Source organism: Coregonus lavaretus (assembly GCF_964263955.1).
Source record: "Coregonus lavaretus genome assembly, chromosome: 33".
Taxonomy (NCBI): Eukaryota; Metazoa; Chordata; class Actinopteri; order Salmoniformes; family Salmonidae; genus Coregonus; species Coregonus lavaretus.
In genome coordinates, this window is record NC_140020.1 from 5013741 (window position 1) to 5031666 (window position 17926).

The window sequence follows — 17926 nt, forward strand, 5'->3', positions numbered from 1 at the left end:
TTATCCTGCAATGACGTGCATAGCATCTCTAACTCGTCGATCCTACCAGCGTTGAATTCAGAAGCTTTCTCAAGGTCCACAATACTCTGGCCCTGCGAAGCGACCGTTCGAATGGTGCTCTCGATTTTAGTGTCCAGTTCAGCAATAGTAGCCTTAAGATCCTCCGCTATAGCAACACGTAGTTCTCCCAAAGCCCGGGTAAGTTCTGTAAGTGTCACGTTGTTACCTGTGCCTTCCGCCATGTTTGTCTCGTTGTTTGGTGGGGTGTAGACCTCTGATGTGGATTTATTGTCCTTTGGTCGCTTATTACTAGGCATTTTCACATAGAAAGTTACAATATTGTATTAGTAAGAAAAGTTTGTTGTAACAAGTGCAATAAAGTAAGTTAGGTTAGATTATTTCGCAAAAAAGTTGCGGGAGCCTCTCACACACAGCCGTTCACTCCAACATGCTAGCTCCGCCCCATTCTTTAGCATTTCTAATGAATGATTGTCAATTCAACCAAGCCAACCAAAATGGCCATATGAATCAACAGATTGATCTATCTGTTCTGTCTCTATGGGAACAGCAGAGATGTCTGACCTGGCTAAGAGGCTCTGGATTGATGTCCCATCCATCCCCAGATGTCTGTTCCTGCCCACAGCTCACAATGATTGGCTGTGAACAGTAAAGAAAAAATGTAACACTCTTTTGCTCATTTTGGCCTTGGAAATAACTTGGAAATAAATGATGTAGCTATCAATAAATAATTTAAGTAGCTACTGTTATGTGGTTGATTTGAATGTGACATACAGGCCTTTTGTGGATCTGAGGGGTCTGCACTGAAGTAGACTGTCAAGACAATATTCCATTTCAAATGTGGTTAGATAAGGAGGGATATCTGCACTTGCTTTTATTGTGATAACTGCAGTTTGTACATGCAGCATAACTAATGTTTATGTGTTATTGTTTTCAGGTCAGATTTGACTTACAGGCCTTGGCCTTCTGCGCACTTTGCCGGTTGGCCACATCACAGAATCAGGGGTGTTCACCCTCACTGGATTCAACTGTCAACACAACACTCCATTTAAAAGGTGATAACAAAAACAGAAGATTTTTAAAATATATATATATATATTTGATATTTAACACATAAGGGCGGCGCCTTAAAGCTCTTTTGATTCACTCATCATTACGATTCATCTTGCTTTCTGAGGGATACATTTCCATCAATTGATTGGCACAAAACATATCCTGGCACACACACGCATAAAGGGCATGTCCCAAATGGCACCCCAGTGCCCATATATTGCACTTATTTTGACCTGAGTCCAATGGGCACAGGTCAAAAGTAGTACACTACAGGGTGCCATTTGGGACCAAAGAATGTAAGAGCCTACCAGACGTTCTAAACTCCAAATCACCTTGTGCAGTGCGCACGGGTCGATCCAACCGTTTCCAATCGTAGTATTTATTCTCTGCACAGTGTCAGCTAGGGCAGACTATGCACCTGAAACAACCTGACTGAAGAAAGCGATTGTACTGATTGTATCAAAGCTGAACACAGTTTATGTAGTGAATTTATGCTTGGTTACGTCACAATAGGTCACAGTTTTATGGCCGCGCATAATACGTCACAGGAAAGGCTTGTATGGGACTGGACTGGTGGTATCTCCCCCTGGTCGTAATTCATAACTGTCAAATAAAATCTATCTAGCTATCTAACTCAAATGGCTGTTGAGGACTCTTTGATCATCACATTTGAGGCACATGTCAGCAGGTGGCAGTGTCTTCAAATGCAGCACTTGATGATCTGAGCAACAGTTGAGCAACTTTGTGGTTGTGACAAATCCAAATGCGGAAGTCCAGTACATTTGTTTTTGCTTAGCAAGCTTGCCCGCCTATTTCTACAATTCATCTTCTTAAACTCGGATTTTAAACTTAACCACACTGCTAACCTTATGCCCAACCTTAAATTAAGACCAAAAAGCCTATTTTTGTTTTCATAAATTTTTAAGATATAGCCTATTTGTAATTTGTGGCTTTGTTATCTAGTGGGAACCTCTAGCTAGCTAGCTAGCTACCTATAATCTGGCTAAAGTTTTACGCAATATTGGAGGAAAAGATTGATTATTGTACTTGATTATCCAAGTTTGACAAATATGCATTGGGCATCAAAATGATATCCGAATAGTTTTAAAACATATGGTTCAGAGGTTCAAGAGTTTTACTCCTGAGTTCAGGCTCACGAGTGGGATTGTTGCTGTCATTAGAGTATCATTTGTTTTGTTTACTGTCACTACATATTTCGGTTTATCAGAGGATGTCTTCAGTCTTGGAACGACAGTTTTTGGCAATGGGCATGGTAAGTTAGCTAGGAGGGTCTGAGTGAATCAACAGTCATATATGCTCAGTAGCTACTTTGAATGAGAGTGTTGTAACGTTAGCTAGCTTGCTAAAACGTATAGCTAATGTAACAGATGGTGCCAGTAGGCTACAGCAGCAGGCTACAGCACAACACACCAGTGCAGCTTATGTCTGTCAACCCTATCATTTATGTTTTAATCCTTTCCTCTTCCTTTGCAGTGCACAAGCTCATCACATACTCCTTCCACCACAAGACAGTGACCCAGCTACTCCTCAGTATTGGGGTTCTGGTGCCCCTCTGTGGAGGCATTGAGAAGAGTGTGGGGACTGTTCGGTTCCTCCTCATGTTTCTGCTGCTCTCTATCAGCACAGGGGTGTTGTACACCATACTGGGTCTGCTACTGTTTGGTGCATCTGCCCAGAACCAGGTGGAGGGGTTCATTCCAGTGTCCCTCTCCCTTATGGGTATGGCCACAGTGCACTCCCGTATGGTTAAGGGCTTTCTTTTCGGGGTCACTGTACCCATGTTAGCCCTGCCCTGGCTGTTTCTGTTCATCATAACACTTTTGGTCCCACACACTGTCTTCCTTTGCAATGCCATCGCCATCATCGCAGGGGGGATCTGTATCCTTACTCATTTACATTTACATTTTAGTCATTTAGCAGACGCTCTTATCCAGAGCGACTTACAGTTAGTGAGTTATTTTTTAATTTTTCATACTGGCCCCCCGTGGGAATCGAACCCACAACCCTGGCGTTGCAAACGCCATGCTCTACCAACTGAGCTACATCCCTGCCGGCCATTCCCTCCCCTACCCTGGACGACGCTGGGCCAATTGTGCGCCGCCCCATGGGTCTCCCGGTCGCGGCCGGCTATAACCTCATTGTGGTTCAAAATAACTGATACACTCCTCTGCAGTATGTCACAGCTTTATAAGTGTGCTTAGTAGTGTAGTTAAGTGGTAATAGGTTATAGGTGTTGTATATGAATCCTGCTGCTGAACATTATGGCATGTTTGTTTAGAAAAAATCTTGCATCACTGCGTCACACATTCTCCTTAACTTGCACTGGTGAAACAGACGGTAAGGGCTGGCTCTCACTTCTGGACATGTCCGATGCCAGGGCATCAGTGCTGGACAAGAAGATGCCTTTCAGGCTGCTGAGGAACATTGGTGTCCTGTATGTCCCTGCATCAACAGAGGAGAGAAGGAAGACGGTCCACCCACCGTAAGTACTGAGAAAGCACCAGACATATCATTTATCAGACAAGACAAGAGGTCATTAAATAACAATTGCTGTGTGCAAGCCAGAGCACATAATGTACTACAGTATAATGAGGTGCAGTTATAATTGATGATCCGCAGCTGTAATTGAATACTGTACAATAGGCACCTAGTGGTCCCCCATGATTAGATAGAGAATTACTGGTATAGATAGGCTCTCTGAAATCTGTCCACGTTCTCATTGATTGCAGAATCATTCCAACCCCAGGCTCCTACCCAGTCCAAGCCTACGCTCCAGTGTCCTTTACCTCCAACCTACAGGCTACCGAGACCACACCAAAGACATTTGAAGGCTGGGCCAACTCCTACTATACACAGGGGAGCCCTGTTCAGCTCTCAGGTTATAATGGACACAACCATGGATATGGCCTCAAGCATAGCTTTGGGCCAAGTCACGGACATAGTCACGAACATGGACACAGCTGCAGCCACAGCCAAGGTCATGGACATAGTCACGAACACAGCTTCGGCCATGGACTCAGTCATGGGCATGCATCTGCCTCTCAAACCAGCAGTCACTGGGCTCCAGTGGCTCAACATCCACATTCTCAACATTCCCACCTCAGTCCACTGTCTGTGTCTGTCAGTGCCCCCCAGAGTTTCACAGCAAAAATGCTGGAGTCACTGCCAGAATCTGTGATGGTTCACCCAGGAGCACCTGTGTCTTCACTGACAGATTGATGACTTCAATCCGTAACGGCAAAACTCGCTATAGCTCGATTGAAATTTAAAGGCAATGTTCGCGAAGACCGGAAATTACATTTACATTTCAAGCGTGCTATTTTCAGCAATCACAATCCTTGTAAAAACGTCAAATCTTGGTATAACTAATAACATAAAAAAAATAAAAAATGTCAGTGTGGTTATAAGCCGCTATAGCTCTGAACTACGGCAATACGGATTTAATCGAGCCCATAGTTGTCATTCAATGTGTTTTCTGTCTCATGTTATACATTGAGATGTAATATGCTTGGACAAGTGGTTTGAGGCAGTACTTGAAGGTCCACTTTTTCTTCACTGATGTTTTTGGTTTGAATATACAAGCAGGCTCTGAATGTTCAAGGTCAAATCAATGCAAGAAGGGTTTGATTGTCAGTTGATTGTAAGACCACTCCTTTTGACTTGTGTGTTTTGTACTTTGTGTTTTTTTACACAGACGGTAGACAAATCTCTTGGTACTCTTGATTTATATAACCTAGATTAAAACAACGTTTTTCAAAACCCTTAGTAAACCAGAACAGTTTTTAGTTCAAACTAAACATTTTTATCACACTAATGTATTATCAGTTTTTCCCCCTTAACTACACTTAACAAAAATATAAATGCAACATGTAAAGTGTTGGTCCCATCACAATATATTTTACATTAGTTATCTTGTTGTTTTTAATCCCACCCTTCAGCTCCACTCAACCCCTCCCATCTATCTCTTAACACCATCCATTTTTTATTTACATTTGCCATATATTTTTCAACTGTGCTGTGATGTTTCACAAAAGTTCTGAACCTTTCTATTCTCATAGTTTCTACAGATTGTAAATTAAAGATAAACATTTTTGTTAAAAGTATTATTATATTATTGATCGATTGACTATGACTTTTCAAATCACCCAGTAGTGCTATCTGCAGAGTTAGCTCCAGGTAAATGTTGCACTTCTTCTTCCTGGACCTTTGACCAAAAACAAGCTACACATGGACAGTACCAAAACAAATGATCTAATGAATCGGTCTCTTCGCAGAAAAATCTGCAGAGCTGGGATGGTTGTATCCCCCATATATATAACATTCTATTGGTTGCAAGAATTTTGTATAATAATTTTAATTGAAAAATTTTAGGTTTTGAATCCGGCGTTGTTTTGCGTATCAGTTCATAAACCATGTGCCATGGTATCGGTACATCGAAAATCTCTTTCCAACTATTTTGCAATCTATATGGCACAGCTGTCAAATTTTTTGTCCTTAAATAAAACTGATATACTTTTTTATTTATCACAATTTTCATTAACCAATTTTGGTCTTTAATGAAGACAAGTTCCTTATTTTTTCCCCCTTCCACTTGCCTCTTCCATTTTTGCGTTAATGCTGCAATTAGTTGGTTGTAATTTTGGGTAGAGCAGACATTTCCATATATTTTTGTTAGCTGCATGTGTGACATAACTCCACTATTCCTATTTATGATATCATTTACAAAGATTATACCTTTTTTAAACATTTTTTTGAAAAAATAATAATATAAAAATTATATTTGAGTTTAACCACATTATTTGTTGTATTATTTGTTCTGTCTTTTCTGGTGGATTAAACTGAAATCGCAACCAACTTTCTATGGCTTATTTTTAAAATAGTGATATTTTGGAGATGATTTCATTTTCAGTGAGAGGTTGTAATCTGAATAAAGGGGAAAAGGCCATTCTTGAACATGGGGTGAGATATTCTTATTAATCTGCTAGAAAACCAGTTTGGATTTAAGTATAACTTTTGCATGACTGAAGCCTTTAGTGAGAGGTCTAATGCTTTAATATTTAATAATTTCTGCCCTCTGAATTCATGTTCATTATATAAATAGGCCCGTTTAATTTTGTCTGGCTTGCCGTTCCAAATAAAATTGAATCTTTTTTTTGCTCATTTAATTTTTAAATTTTAAGGGGCCTCCAATTTAAGGGGCCTCCAATTTTTTTAATGGACCGGATCTTTATATTTACCACTTGGATGCTGTTTCAGTAATAATGAAATCAGACCTTCTTGTTGAGTATCTGATAATCTACCATTTTTGTAGGTGTGGTTAAAACATGCTAATAAGGGTCCTCTGAGTATATCAAATGAAGTTTGGTATACCTCGACTGGTATGCCATCCAACCCTGGAGTTTTCCCAGACTTAAAGGCTTTAATTGCATCAAGAAGTTCCTCCTCTGTAATTTGGCCTTCAGAAGAGTCTTTCTGTACAACTGTTTATTTTACATCATTAATAGAAAAAAATATATACAATTATCTTCGGTTAGTGGAGATGGAGGAGACTGAAACGAAAACATATGCTTAAAGTTATAGGCTATTTATTAAATCCGTTTGCCAGCTCCAGGTAGGCTACACAAGTGGCACAAATTGACTTGCAATGACTCCAGTGATATCTTAATTTCAACATATTTATTGTATCAAATGGTAGGCTACAGTATCCTACAATGGCATACAAATTAATAGCATACTTGATGGCCGGTGACTCAGCTGCCTGCTGTGGCTCTAAAACACACACACAAAAACACGGCCCTCCCCCTTCCTACTGCTCATTCAGTAACAACCTGCCTGCTCACTGCCTGGTAGTCAGCAGCAGGTCACAGTGAAAAATATGTTTTGTTTGAAGAAATGCCATGTTTACCCCCCGCGACATCGTTTTCAAAGTAGCCCAAATGTTAGCAAAACTGCGGACATGGCAACCCTGCACTGAAGCATCTGCTCGTTGCATGGTAACAATAGTCTCTCTGCCTGGTTGGGTTTCTGGTGAGCAAACCAACTATTTTGTGCACTACTGCCACCTACAGTGGGATCCAGTGCAGGACAGCAGAATATAAAACACCCACTGGTACATAACATGTCATGTAATGTCACTACAATAATTGTTCCCTTGCTGTAATTAATGAAGAACAAAAAAACAGTCTGACACAAATAATTGCAATTTCAAAAGCTTTATTGAAAATGCATATTTCAAACATTTTTTGTAGTTTTTTTATTTTAAAGAATAGTGCATGTCTCAAAATATTAGAACGAGACCAATATGTGTATTTTTCTAAACATAGTTCCTGTGTCTGAAATTAAGTTTCTGTGTGTATTGGAGGAGTAAGCAATACTCAAAATATCTGTGTGTGTGTGTGTTGTAGTAGTAGATGGACATTATTTATTCAAACATCTAAGTTTGGGCAGCAGCCACTGGAGAAACCTGTCAATCAAACAGGAGAATAAATAGTAGTTTTCACTTACACATCAGATAGCTGCTCTTTCTCTGCTACCTCATTCTATTTCTATAATTCTCTACCTAATTCTATTTCTATAAATCTCAAAAATGCCCTTGTTATGTTCTACTTCTCCTTCTTCTATTTCCTCACCTCTTCCTCAGACTCTTCTTTTCCTCTTTCTTGTCCTCCTTACTTTCTCCAACATTTTCCACCTGCTTCATGTTACTAGCCTGCTCTTGCTTCACTCTCTTTTTTGCCTTGCCCTTTTTCCTTTTGACCTTCCCTTCCTGAATAATGTGGACAAGGAGATAAAGTAATATAAGCTTATGGCTATTTTCTACTCTTGAGCTACAATATCTAGAGTTATGATATACTGTAGGACATATGGCCAATATCCCCTTCCTGTTTCCTCTCACCTGTGGGTACACTCCTGCCATTTTCTGCGCCGTTTCCTGGAGCAGCTTCCTGCTGTTCTCACTCAGGTTGGTGATGGGGGCCAGGCGAGGGCTTCCTTTATTGGTGATGGGGGCCAGGCAAGGGCTTTCTGTATTTCCTCTCACCTGTGGGTACACTCCTGCCATTTTCTGCGCCGTTTCCTGGAGCAGCTTCCTGCTGTTCTCACTCAGGTTGGTGATGGGGGCCAGGCGAGGGCTTCCTGTATTGGTGATGGGGGCCAGGCAAGGGCTTTCTGTATTTCCTCTCACCTGTGGGGCCACTCCTGACATTTTCTGGAGCAGCTTCCTACCGTTCTCGCTCAGGTTGGTGATTGGGGCCAGGCGAGGGCTGTGGTGGTATGGTAAGTACTCCACAGCATGCGGAGCAACAATGACAGGGATGTTGGGTTTGGCCACAATAATCTGTACAGACATAGGGTCAAACAATTGAGATGTGACACACACTAGTGATGCGCGGGTTGACTCATAACCAGAAGTCCCGCGGTTATATCCACAGGGCGGCGGATTTAGGGTCATGAAATATTGTTGAATAAACAGAAAACAATACATTAAAAAATCCATAAATGTATAATTATTGTGCAAGTTATATCTATAGGCTATTTGGCATTAGTGCGTAAGCCTAAACTTTAGGGCATAACTTGACGCGCGCCAGATAGACTACACACCAATCACCAAACGCTTTAATTCAATAAGAGAAAAGCTACGAAATGGAAAGTTGAAAATAAAGAAGGGACGGCCAGAAAAGTAATGTTTGGAAAATATTTGGTGAAGTGTTAAAAGAGGATGATGGCAGTGCCTATGTTATGTGTGATGATTGTGAGGCACTATAGAAATTCGACAGTCACAAGAGGGGGATTCAAATAGGCCTATGGCACGTCAAGGGAACAAACAGCCTACTGTTCAGATGGATTAAATGGAAACTGAAATCTGGACACTGACTGTAGATCTTTAACCTCTCACAGTCTTAATATTAACTCCTGCAGAATTAAGCATTTCTTGCAGTAAAATGATAGGCTACACCAAATGTAGGCTTTATTTTGACTCGGGAACAGCAGTGGAGAAATATGATTTCTTTCAGCATCTTGAGGGAATGCGAATGCGCAGCTAGGGACTGCTTTATCAGCATCATAAAAGCTGATAATATTTCAACCACATAAAATGTGCATCCAAGCCAAACTGAAATCTTATCAGAAACATGTCTGGTCGTTTTCAACCCGTCAAACTGATGTCATTTGGAAATTTTGCACAGAAAATGTTTCCCTTTTTTTCTTGAGTTATTGCATTTTCTTCTTGATCCCTAAACGTTTTTGGTTTATTTAGTCTTCTCTCTAATTATAGACAAGTTGACTAACAAATAGCCTACCAAAATGTTGGAAATTATAAGCAGAAACATATCCAAATTAGGCACAAAAAAATCCTGCACCCCCTGCTAAGAAATCGTTCTGACGGTGTTCTATATTTGCGGGTTAGGGTCAGGTGCGGGCCTCAGATTTTCACTTTATCACATATAGTCGGGCGGTTGCGGCTGGGTTATTAGCAATTGCGGGTGGGTTCGGTTGAACAAACAGCTGCCCGCGCACCACTAACACACACACACACACACACGTAAGAGCCTACCAGTCGAGGGTCCTTCAGTGAAGCCCCTTTTCTCAGTGGTTCCTTTGAAGGCCCTGGACTGTCCTCAGCAGAGGCATCATTGCCATTATCACGCTGTGTGTCATAGAGCTAGTTGGTCATAGTCCATTCTTCACATTCAGTCAAAGAGTTACTCAAATACATGCTGCAGAACATACCAGAAAGTCTGACTCATCGAAGGATTGGAGAGAAAGATCGTCGTCCTCTACCATATCCCTCACTTTAAGCCTTGTCAGCTTTCCATCCTCCTCATCCTTCACTTTCAGCGGTGGTGTCCTCCTTTCATGATCCTCATCATCAGACTGTGTATCAGAGTAAACTAGTCAGAGACTAATCTCTTTACAGTGATGTCACTCAACAAAGACATGGTGTACAACTGTCTTACCTCAGATTCACAGTCAGTGAAGGAGTAGATAGAGATGTCAGAGTTGGAGGATGAGATCACCCCATCATAATTTCTATCCATCAGCCGAGTCACCCTTCCAGACTGAGGAGACAGACAAAGGCATGTACTTAGGGCAGCCATAGAATACACTGGCATTGACTGTCAAGAAAATGTTGAATATTTAGGCAATCCAACATAGTTGTACAAGTAGTGAGTAATTTATGGGTAATTGAAAATGCAAGTGTATTGAAATGCAATAAATGCAACTCCCATAACATTAGGGATAGGGCTAAAGACTTTCCATACTGTAGGATTCTTTAGCATTTCTAATGAATGATTGTCAATTCAACCAAGCCAACCAAAATGGCCATATGAATCAACAGATTGATCTATCTGTTCTGTCTCTATGGGAACAGCAGAGATGTCTGACCTGGCTAAGAGGCTCTGGATTGATGTCCCATCCATCCCCAGATGTCTGTTCCTGCCCACAGCTCACAATGATTGGCTGTGAACAGTAAAGAAAAAATGTAACACTCTTTTGCTCATTTTGGCCTTGGAAATAACTTGGAAATAAATGATGTAGCTATCAATAAATAATTTAAGTAGCTACTGTTATGTGGTTGATTTGAATGTGACATACAGGCCTTTTGTGGATCTGAGGGGTCTGCACTGATGTAGACTGTCAAGACAATATTCCATTTCAAATGTGGTTAGATAAGGAGGGATATCTGCACTTGCTTTTACTGTGATAACTGCAGTTTGTACATGCAGCATAACTAATGTTTATGTGTTATTGTTTTCAGGTCAGATTTGACTTACAGGCCTTGGCCTTCTGCGCACTTTGCCGGTTGGCCACATCACAGAATCAGGGGTGTTCACCCTCACTGGATTCAACTGTCAACACAACACTCCATTTAAAAGGTGATAACAAAAACAGAAGATTTTTTAAATATATATATATATTTGATATTTACCACATAAGGGCGGCGCCTTAAAGCTCTTTTGATTCTCTCATCATTATGATTCATCTTGCTTTCTGAGGGATACATTTCCATCAATTGATTGGCACAAAACATATCCTGGCACATACACGCATAAAGGGCATGTCCCAAATGGCACCCCAGTGCCCATATATTGCACTTATTTTGACCTGAGCCCAATGGGCACAGGTCAAAAGTAGTACACTACAGGGTGCCATTTGGGACCAAAGAATGTAAGAGCCTACCAGACGTTCTAAACTCCAAGGACGGGTCTATCCAACCGTTTCCAATCGTAGTATTTATTCTCTGCACAGTGTCAGCTAGGGCAGACTATGCACCTGAAACAACCTTACTGAAGAAAGCGATTGTACTGATGATATCAAAGCTGAACACAGTTTATGTAGTGAATTTATGCTTGGTTACGTCACAATAGGTCACAGTTTTATGGGCGCGCATAATACGTCACAGGAAAGGCTTGTATGGGACTGGACTGGTGGTATCTCCCCCTGGTCGTAATTTATAACTGTCAAATAAAATCTATCTAGCTATCTAACTGAAATGGCTGTAGAGGACTCTTTGATCATCACATTTGAGGCACATGTCAGCAGGTGGCAGTGTCTTCAAATGCAGCACTTGATGATCTGAGCAACAGTTGAGCAACTTTGTGGTTGTGACGAATCCAAATGCGGAAGTCCAGTACATTTGTTTTTGCTTAGCAAGCTTGCCCGCCTATTTCTACAATTCATCTTCTTAAACTCTGATTTTAAACTTAACCACACTGCTAACCTTATGCCCAACCTTAAATTAAGACCAAAAAGCCTATTTTTGTTTTCATTAATTTTTACGATATAGCCTATTTGTACTTTGTGGCTGTGTTATCTAGTGGGAACCTCTAGCTAGCTAGCTACCTACAATCTGGCTAAAGTGTTGCGCAATATTGGAGGAAAAGTTGATTGATTATTGTGCTTGATTATCCAAGTACTAGTTTGACAAATATGCATTGGTCATCAAAATGATATCCCGAATAATTTTAAAACATATGGTTCAGAGGTTCAAGAGTTTTACTCCTGAGTTCAGGCTCACGAGTGGGATTGTTGCTGTCATTATAGTATCATTTGTTTTGTTTACTGTCACTACATATTTCGGTTTATCAGAGGATGTCTTCAGTCTTGGAACGACAGTTTTTGGCAATGGGCATGGTAAGTTAGCTAGGAGGGTCTGAGTGAATCAACAGTTATATATGCTCAGTAGCTACTTTGTATGAGAGTGTTGTAACGTTAGCTAGCTTGCTAGAATGGTGGTCCTCTGTAGCTCAGCTGGTAGAGCACGGCTCTTGTAACGCCAAGATAGTGGGTTCGATCCCCGGGACCACCCATACACAAAAATGTATGCACGCATGACTGTAAGTCGCTTTGGATAAAAGCGTCTGCTAAATGGCATATTATTATAATAATAATAATAATAATAATAATAATAATATGCCATTTAGCAGACGCTTTTATCCAAAGCGACTTACAGTCATGCGTGCATACATTTTTTTGTGTATGGGTGGTCCCGGGGATCGAACCAACTACCTTGGCGTTTCAAGCGCCGTGCTCTACCAGCTGAGCTACAGAGGACCACATTATTATTATTATTAAAACTTATAGCTAATGTAACAGATGGTGCCAGTAGGCTACAGCAGTAGGCTACAGCACAACACACCAGTGTAGCTTATGTCTGTCAACCCTATCATTTATGTTTTAATCCTTTCCTCTTCCTTTGCAGTGCACAAGCTCATCACATACTCCTTCCACCACAAGACAGTGACCCAGCTACTCCTCAGTATTGGGGTTCTGGTGCCCCTCTGTGGAGGCATTGAGAAGAGTGTGGGCACTGTTCGGTTCCTCCTCATGTTTCTGCTGCTCTCTATCAGCACAGGGGTGTTGTACACCATACTGGGTCTGCTACTGTTTGGTGCATCTGCCCAGAACCAGGTGGAGGGGTTCATTCCAGTGTCCCTCTCCCTTATGGGTATGGCCACAGTGCACTCCCGTATGGTTAAGGGCTTTCTTTTCGGGGTCACTGTACCCATGTTAGCCCTGCCCTGGCTGTTTCTGTTCATCATAACACTTTTGGTCCCACACACTGTCTTCCTTTGCAATGCCATCGCCATCATCGCAGGGGGGATCTGTATCCTTACTCCAACCTCATTGTGGTTCAAAATAACTGATACACTCCTCTGCAGTATGTCACAGCTTTATAAGTGTGCTTAGTAGTGTAGTTAAGTGGTAATAGGTTATAGGTGTTGTATATGAATCCTGCTGCTGAACATTATGGCATGTTTGTTTAGAAAAAATATTGCATCACTGCGTCACACATTCTCCTTAACTTGCACTGGTGAAACAGACGGAAAGGGCTGGCTCTCACTTCTGGACATGTCCGATGCCAGGGCATCAGTGCTGGACAAGAAGATGCCTTTCAGGCTGCTGAGGAACATTGGTGTCCTGTATGTCCCTGCATCAACAGAGGAGAGAAGGAAGACGGTCCACCCACCGTGAGTACTAAGAAAGCACCAGACATATCATTTATCAGACAAGACAAGAGGTCATTAAATAACAATTGCTGTGTGCAAGCCAGAGCACATAATGTACTACAGTATAATGAGGTGCAGTTATAATTGATGATCCTCAGCTGTAATTGAATACTGTACAATAGGCACCTAGTGGTCCCCCATGATTAGATAGAGAATTACTGGTATAGATAGGCTCTCTGAATTCTGTCCACGTTCTCATTGATTGCAGAATGATTCCAACCCCAGGCTCCTACCCAGTCCAAGCCTACGCTCCAGTGTCCTTTACCTCCAACCTACAGGCTACCGAGACCACACCAAAGACATTTGAAGGCTGGGCCCACTCCTACTATACACAGGGGAGCCCTGTTCAGCTCTCAGGTTATTACGGACACAACCATGGATATGGCCTCAAGCATAGCTTTGGGCCAAGTCACGGACATAGTCACGAACATGGACACAGCTGCAGCCACAGCCAAGGTTATGGACATAGTCACGAACACAGCTTCGGCCATGGACTCAGTCATGGGCTTGCATCTGCCTCTCAAACCAGCAGTCACTGGGCTCCAGTGGCTCAACATCCACATTCTCAACATTCCCACCTCAGTCCACTGTCTGTGTCTGTCAGTGCCCCCCAGAGTTTCACAGCAAAGATGCCGGAGTCACTGCCAGAATCTGTGATGGTTCACCCAGGAGCACCTGTGTCTTCACTGACAGATTGATGACTTCAATCCGTAACGGCAAAACTCGCTATAGCTCGATTGAAATGTAAAGGCAATGTTCGCGAAGACCGGAAATTACATTTACATTTCAAGCGTGCTATTTTCAGCAATCACAATCCTTGTAAAAACGTCAACTCTTGGTATAACTAATAACATTTAAAAAATACAAATGTCAGTGTGGTTATAAGCCGCTATAGCTCTGAACTACGGCGATACGGATTTAATCGAGCCCATAGTTGTCATTCAATGTGTTTTCTGTCTCATGTTATACATTGAGATGTAATATGCTTGGACAAGTGTTTTGAGGCAGTACTTGAAGGTCCACTTTTTCTTCACTGATGTTTTTGGTTTTAATATACAAGCAGGCTCTGAATGTTCAAGGTCAAATCAATGCAATAAAGGGTTTGCTTGTCAGTTGATTGTAAGACCACTCCTTTTGGCTTGTGTGTTTTGTACTTTGTGTTTTTTTACACATACGGTAGACAAATCTCTTGGTACTCTTGATTTATACAACCTAGATTAAAACAACGTTTTTCAAAACCCTTAGTAAACCAGAACAGTTTTTAGTTCAAACTAAACATTTTTATCACACTAATGTATTATCAGTTTTTCCCCCTTAACTACACTTAACAAAATATAAATGCAACATGTAAAGTGTTGGTCCCATGTTTCATGAGCTGAAATAAAAGATCCCAGAAATTTTCCAAACGTACAAAAAGCTTCTTTCTCTAATTTTGTATACACATTTGTTTAAATCTCTGTTAGTGAGCATTTGTCCTTTGCCAAGATAATCCATCCACCTGACAGGTGTAGCATATCAAGAAGCTGATTAAACAGCTTGATCATTACACAGGTGCTTCTTGTGCTGGGGACAATAAAAGAGCCACTCTAAAATGTGCAGTTTTGTCACACAACACAATGCTACATATGTCTCAAGTTTTGAGGAAGCGTGCAATTGGCATGCTGACTGCAGAAATGTCCACCAGAGATGTTGCGAGAGAATTTAAAATTCATTTCTGTACCATAAGCAGACTCCAACGTCGTTTTAGAGAATTTGGCAGTACGTCCAACCGGCCTCACAACCGCAGACCACGTGTAACCACGCCACCCCAGGACCAGCAGAGTGCCCAATGGTGGCGGTGGGGTTATGATATGGGCAAGCAATGAACAGCAACTTCGCACAGCTGTTGAAGAGTGGCACAACATTCCACAGGCCACAATCAACAGCCTGATCAACTCAATGCGAAGGATATGTGTCGTGCTGCTTGAGGGAAATGGTGGTCACACCAGATACTGTTTGGTTTTCTGATCCACGCACCTACCTTTCTTTTAAGGTATCTGTGTTCTTAGAATAAAATACAAAATAGCATCCACTCACCACTAAATTAGATCCATTACATTCAGTTTGTTTTGCAATGCATCGTTCAAAAATTTTGGAAATTCAGAAGCAGGGGACAAGTGGGTGAGGTGATCAAGAGTGTGGGCTACAAGGGCAGATTATGATGTAATCTTTGGAAAATTAACTAGTCGTGCACAGTAAAGAGAAGCCATAAATGACAACCAAGACTAAATAAAGCAAATCAATGATCTCCATTTATTATTTCTTTACAAATGCATGCTTTAAAGTTACTGTTTATATACAAATAGCTATTTTGCATATAAAACTGGATCAAGTGGTAAGAGTCATGTAACACAGGTCAATTTTAAAAAGGCACATTTCTTATTTAAATGACAACATGTACCATACCATATTTGATTCTGTATCACTACAATAGTTGAGGGTTTCTCTATTAAAAGAAACACAAAATGACGTGCTAAAATGATAGACTGCTGAACATCACCCGTATATCATCCACTTGATTCTATTTCATACGGTTACAGAACCTCAGAAAATTGAAGTAAATATTTTGTATTTAGGCTTTCAACCATCAGCATAAGAAAATAAAACTAGATAAAGTTCTTACATATACATATCCCAGAATTAGTGATTATCAGAACACACATAAATGACAGTCAATAAATGACAGTTAATAGATGTATTCATGTTGTACTGCAAGTGCACATACAATACAACACATATTGCATTGCCTAAATGCCGTGGTAGTGTCCAGCTAAACATAACTAGTCGGTACTAAGCCTTACAGTGGGAAAGCATGAGAAAAAAACACCTGGGCATTTTTACAGTAAACCACCATTTAATCTACAACCTTTTCGTTTAATGAACCGATGAAGAACAAGGCTCAATGACTAAACAGTTACTGCAATTTAAATGTAGGAATTGTACAGTACATGGTACAATATGAATGTGCTACTAGTATGCATATTTGACTAATCTTGCACTGCTCTCTGTATTTACACAACCTTCGTGCATCTGAATAGGCAGCCATGTTGAACTTGTAAATACATTTAAAGATGCAAATATAGAATGCTTTCAATGCCGTAGACATTTCAGGAGTTAATTTACAATATATTACTTTTTTTATCGCCTTGTGGGGATCTTCACAGCATGATAAACGTCCAGAGGCAATATTTCATATCATAATCACCTCTGTTTGCGCCTAGTTTCACTTACAAAAACGATGTGTAACATTCAATGTATAATATCTCCAACTTTTCTAATCTGATGGGAAACAATGAAGGTCTGCACTCTATTTTATAAAAAAATCTATTGGTTTATTCCAAAATGTTCCATAACCTTAAAAGGAGCGCGTGGACCAAATCTACACTGAACAAAAATATAAACGCAACATGCAACTATTTCAAAGATTTTACTGAGTTACAGTTCATATAAGGAAATCAGTCAATTGAAATGAATAAATTAGGCCCTAATCTATGGATTTCACATGACTGGGAATTCAGATATGGAACACGCTGTCGTACACGTCAATCCAGAGCATCCCAAACATGCTCAATCAGTGACATGTCTGGTGAGTATGCAGGCCATGGAAGAACTGGGACATTTTCAGCTTCCAGAAATTGTGAACAGATCCTTGTGACATGGGGCCGTGCATTATTGTGCTGAAACGTGAGGTGATGGTGGCGGATGAATGGCACGACAATGGGCCTCAGGATCTCGTCACGGTATCTCTGTGCATTCAAATTGCCATCGATTTAAAATGCAATTGTGTTCATTGTCCGTAGCTTATGCCTGTCCATACCATAACCCCACCACCACGGGGCACTCTGTCCACAATGTTGACATCAGCAAACCGCTCGCCCACATGGCGCCATACACGCTGACTTCTACCTGGTACAGTTGAAACCGGGATTCATCCGTGAAGAGCACACTTCTCCAGCATGCCAGTTGCTATCGAAGGTGAGCATTTGCCCACAGAAGTCAGTTACGACGCCAAACTGCAGTCAGGTCAAGACCCTGGTGAGGACGACGAGCATGCAGATTAGCTTCCCTGAGACGGTTACTGACAGTTTGTGCAGAAATTATTCTGTTGTGCAAACCCACAGATTCATCAGCTGTCCGGGTGGTTGGTCTCAGACGATCCCACAGGTGAAGGAGCCGGATGTGGAGGTCCTGGGCTGGCGTGGTTACACGTGCACAAAATTTGAGAGAAATAAGCTTTTTGTGTGGATGGAAAATGTCTGGGATCTTTTATTTCAGCTCATGAAACA

At 41.2% G+C, this 17926-nt stretch overlaps 3 protein-coding genes across 3 annotated transcripts in view; 2 read left to right on the forward strand and 1 right to left on the reverse strand.

The window, feature by feature from the left end:
* The window catches only part of LOC311108574 (translocating chain-associated membrane protein 2-like), a 266741-nt gene that overhangs the window by 149805 nt on the left and 99010 nt on the right, over positions 1–17926 (reverse strand). The window lies entirely within an intron of this gene.
* On the forward strand, positions 574–5779 carry LOC311108060 (rhomboid domain-containing protein 2-like; the record flags this gene model as incomplete). The annotated part of the gene is made up of 4 exons (XM_084150708.1): positions 574–625; positions 2566–2970; positions 3427–3574; positions 3822–5779. The coding sequence occupies 4 exons, from the start codon at positions 574–576 to the stop codon at positions 4309–4311; spliced, it is 1095 nt and encodes a 364-aa protein (XP_084006834.1). The 3' UTR covers positions 4312–5779.
* On the forward strand, positions 10468–14713 carry LOC311108061 (rhomboid domain-containing protein 2-like; the record flags this gene model as incomplete). The annotated part of the gene is made up of 4 exons (XM_084150709.1): positions 10468–10519; positions 12794–13198; positions 13415–13562; positions 13810–14713. 4 exons carry the CDS (start codon positions 10468–10470, stop codon positions 14297–14299), a joined length of 1095 nt encoding a protein of 364 aa, XP_084006835.1. The 3' UTR covers positions 14300–14713.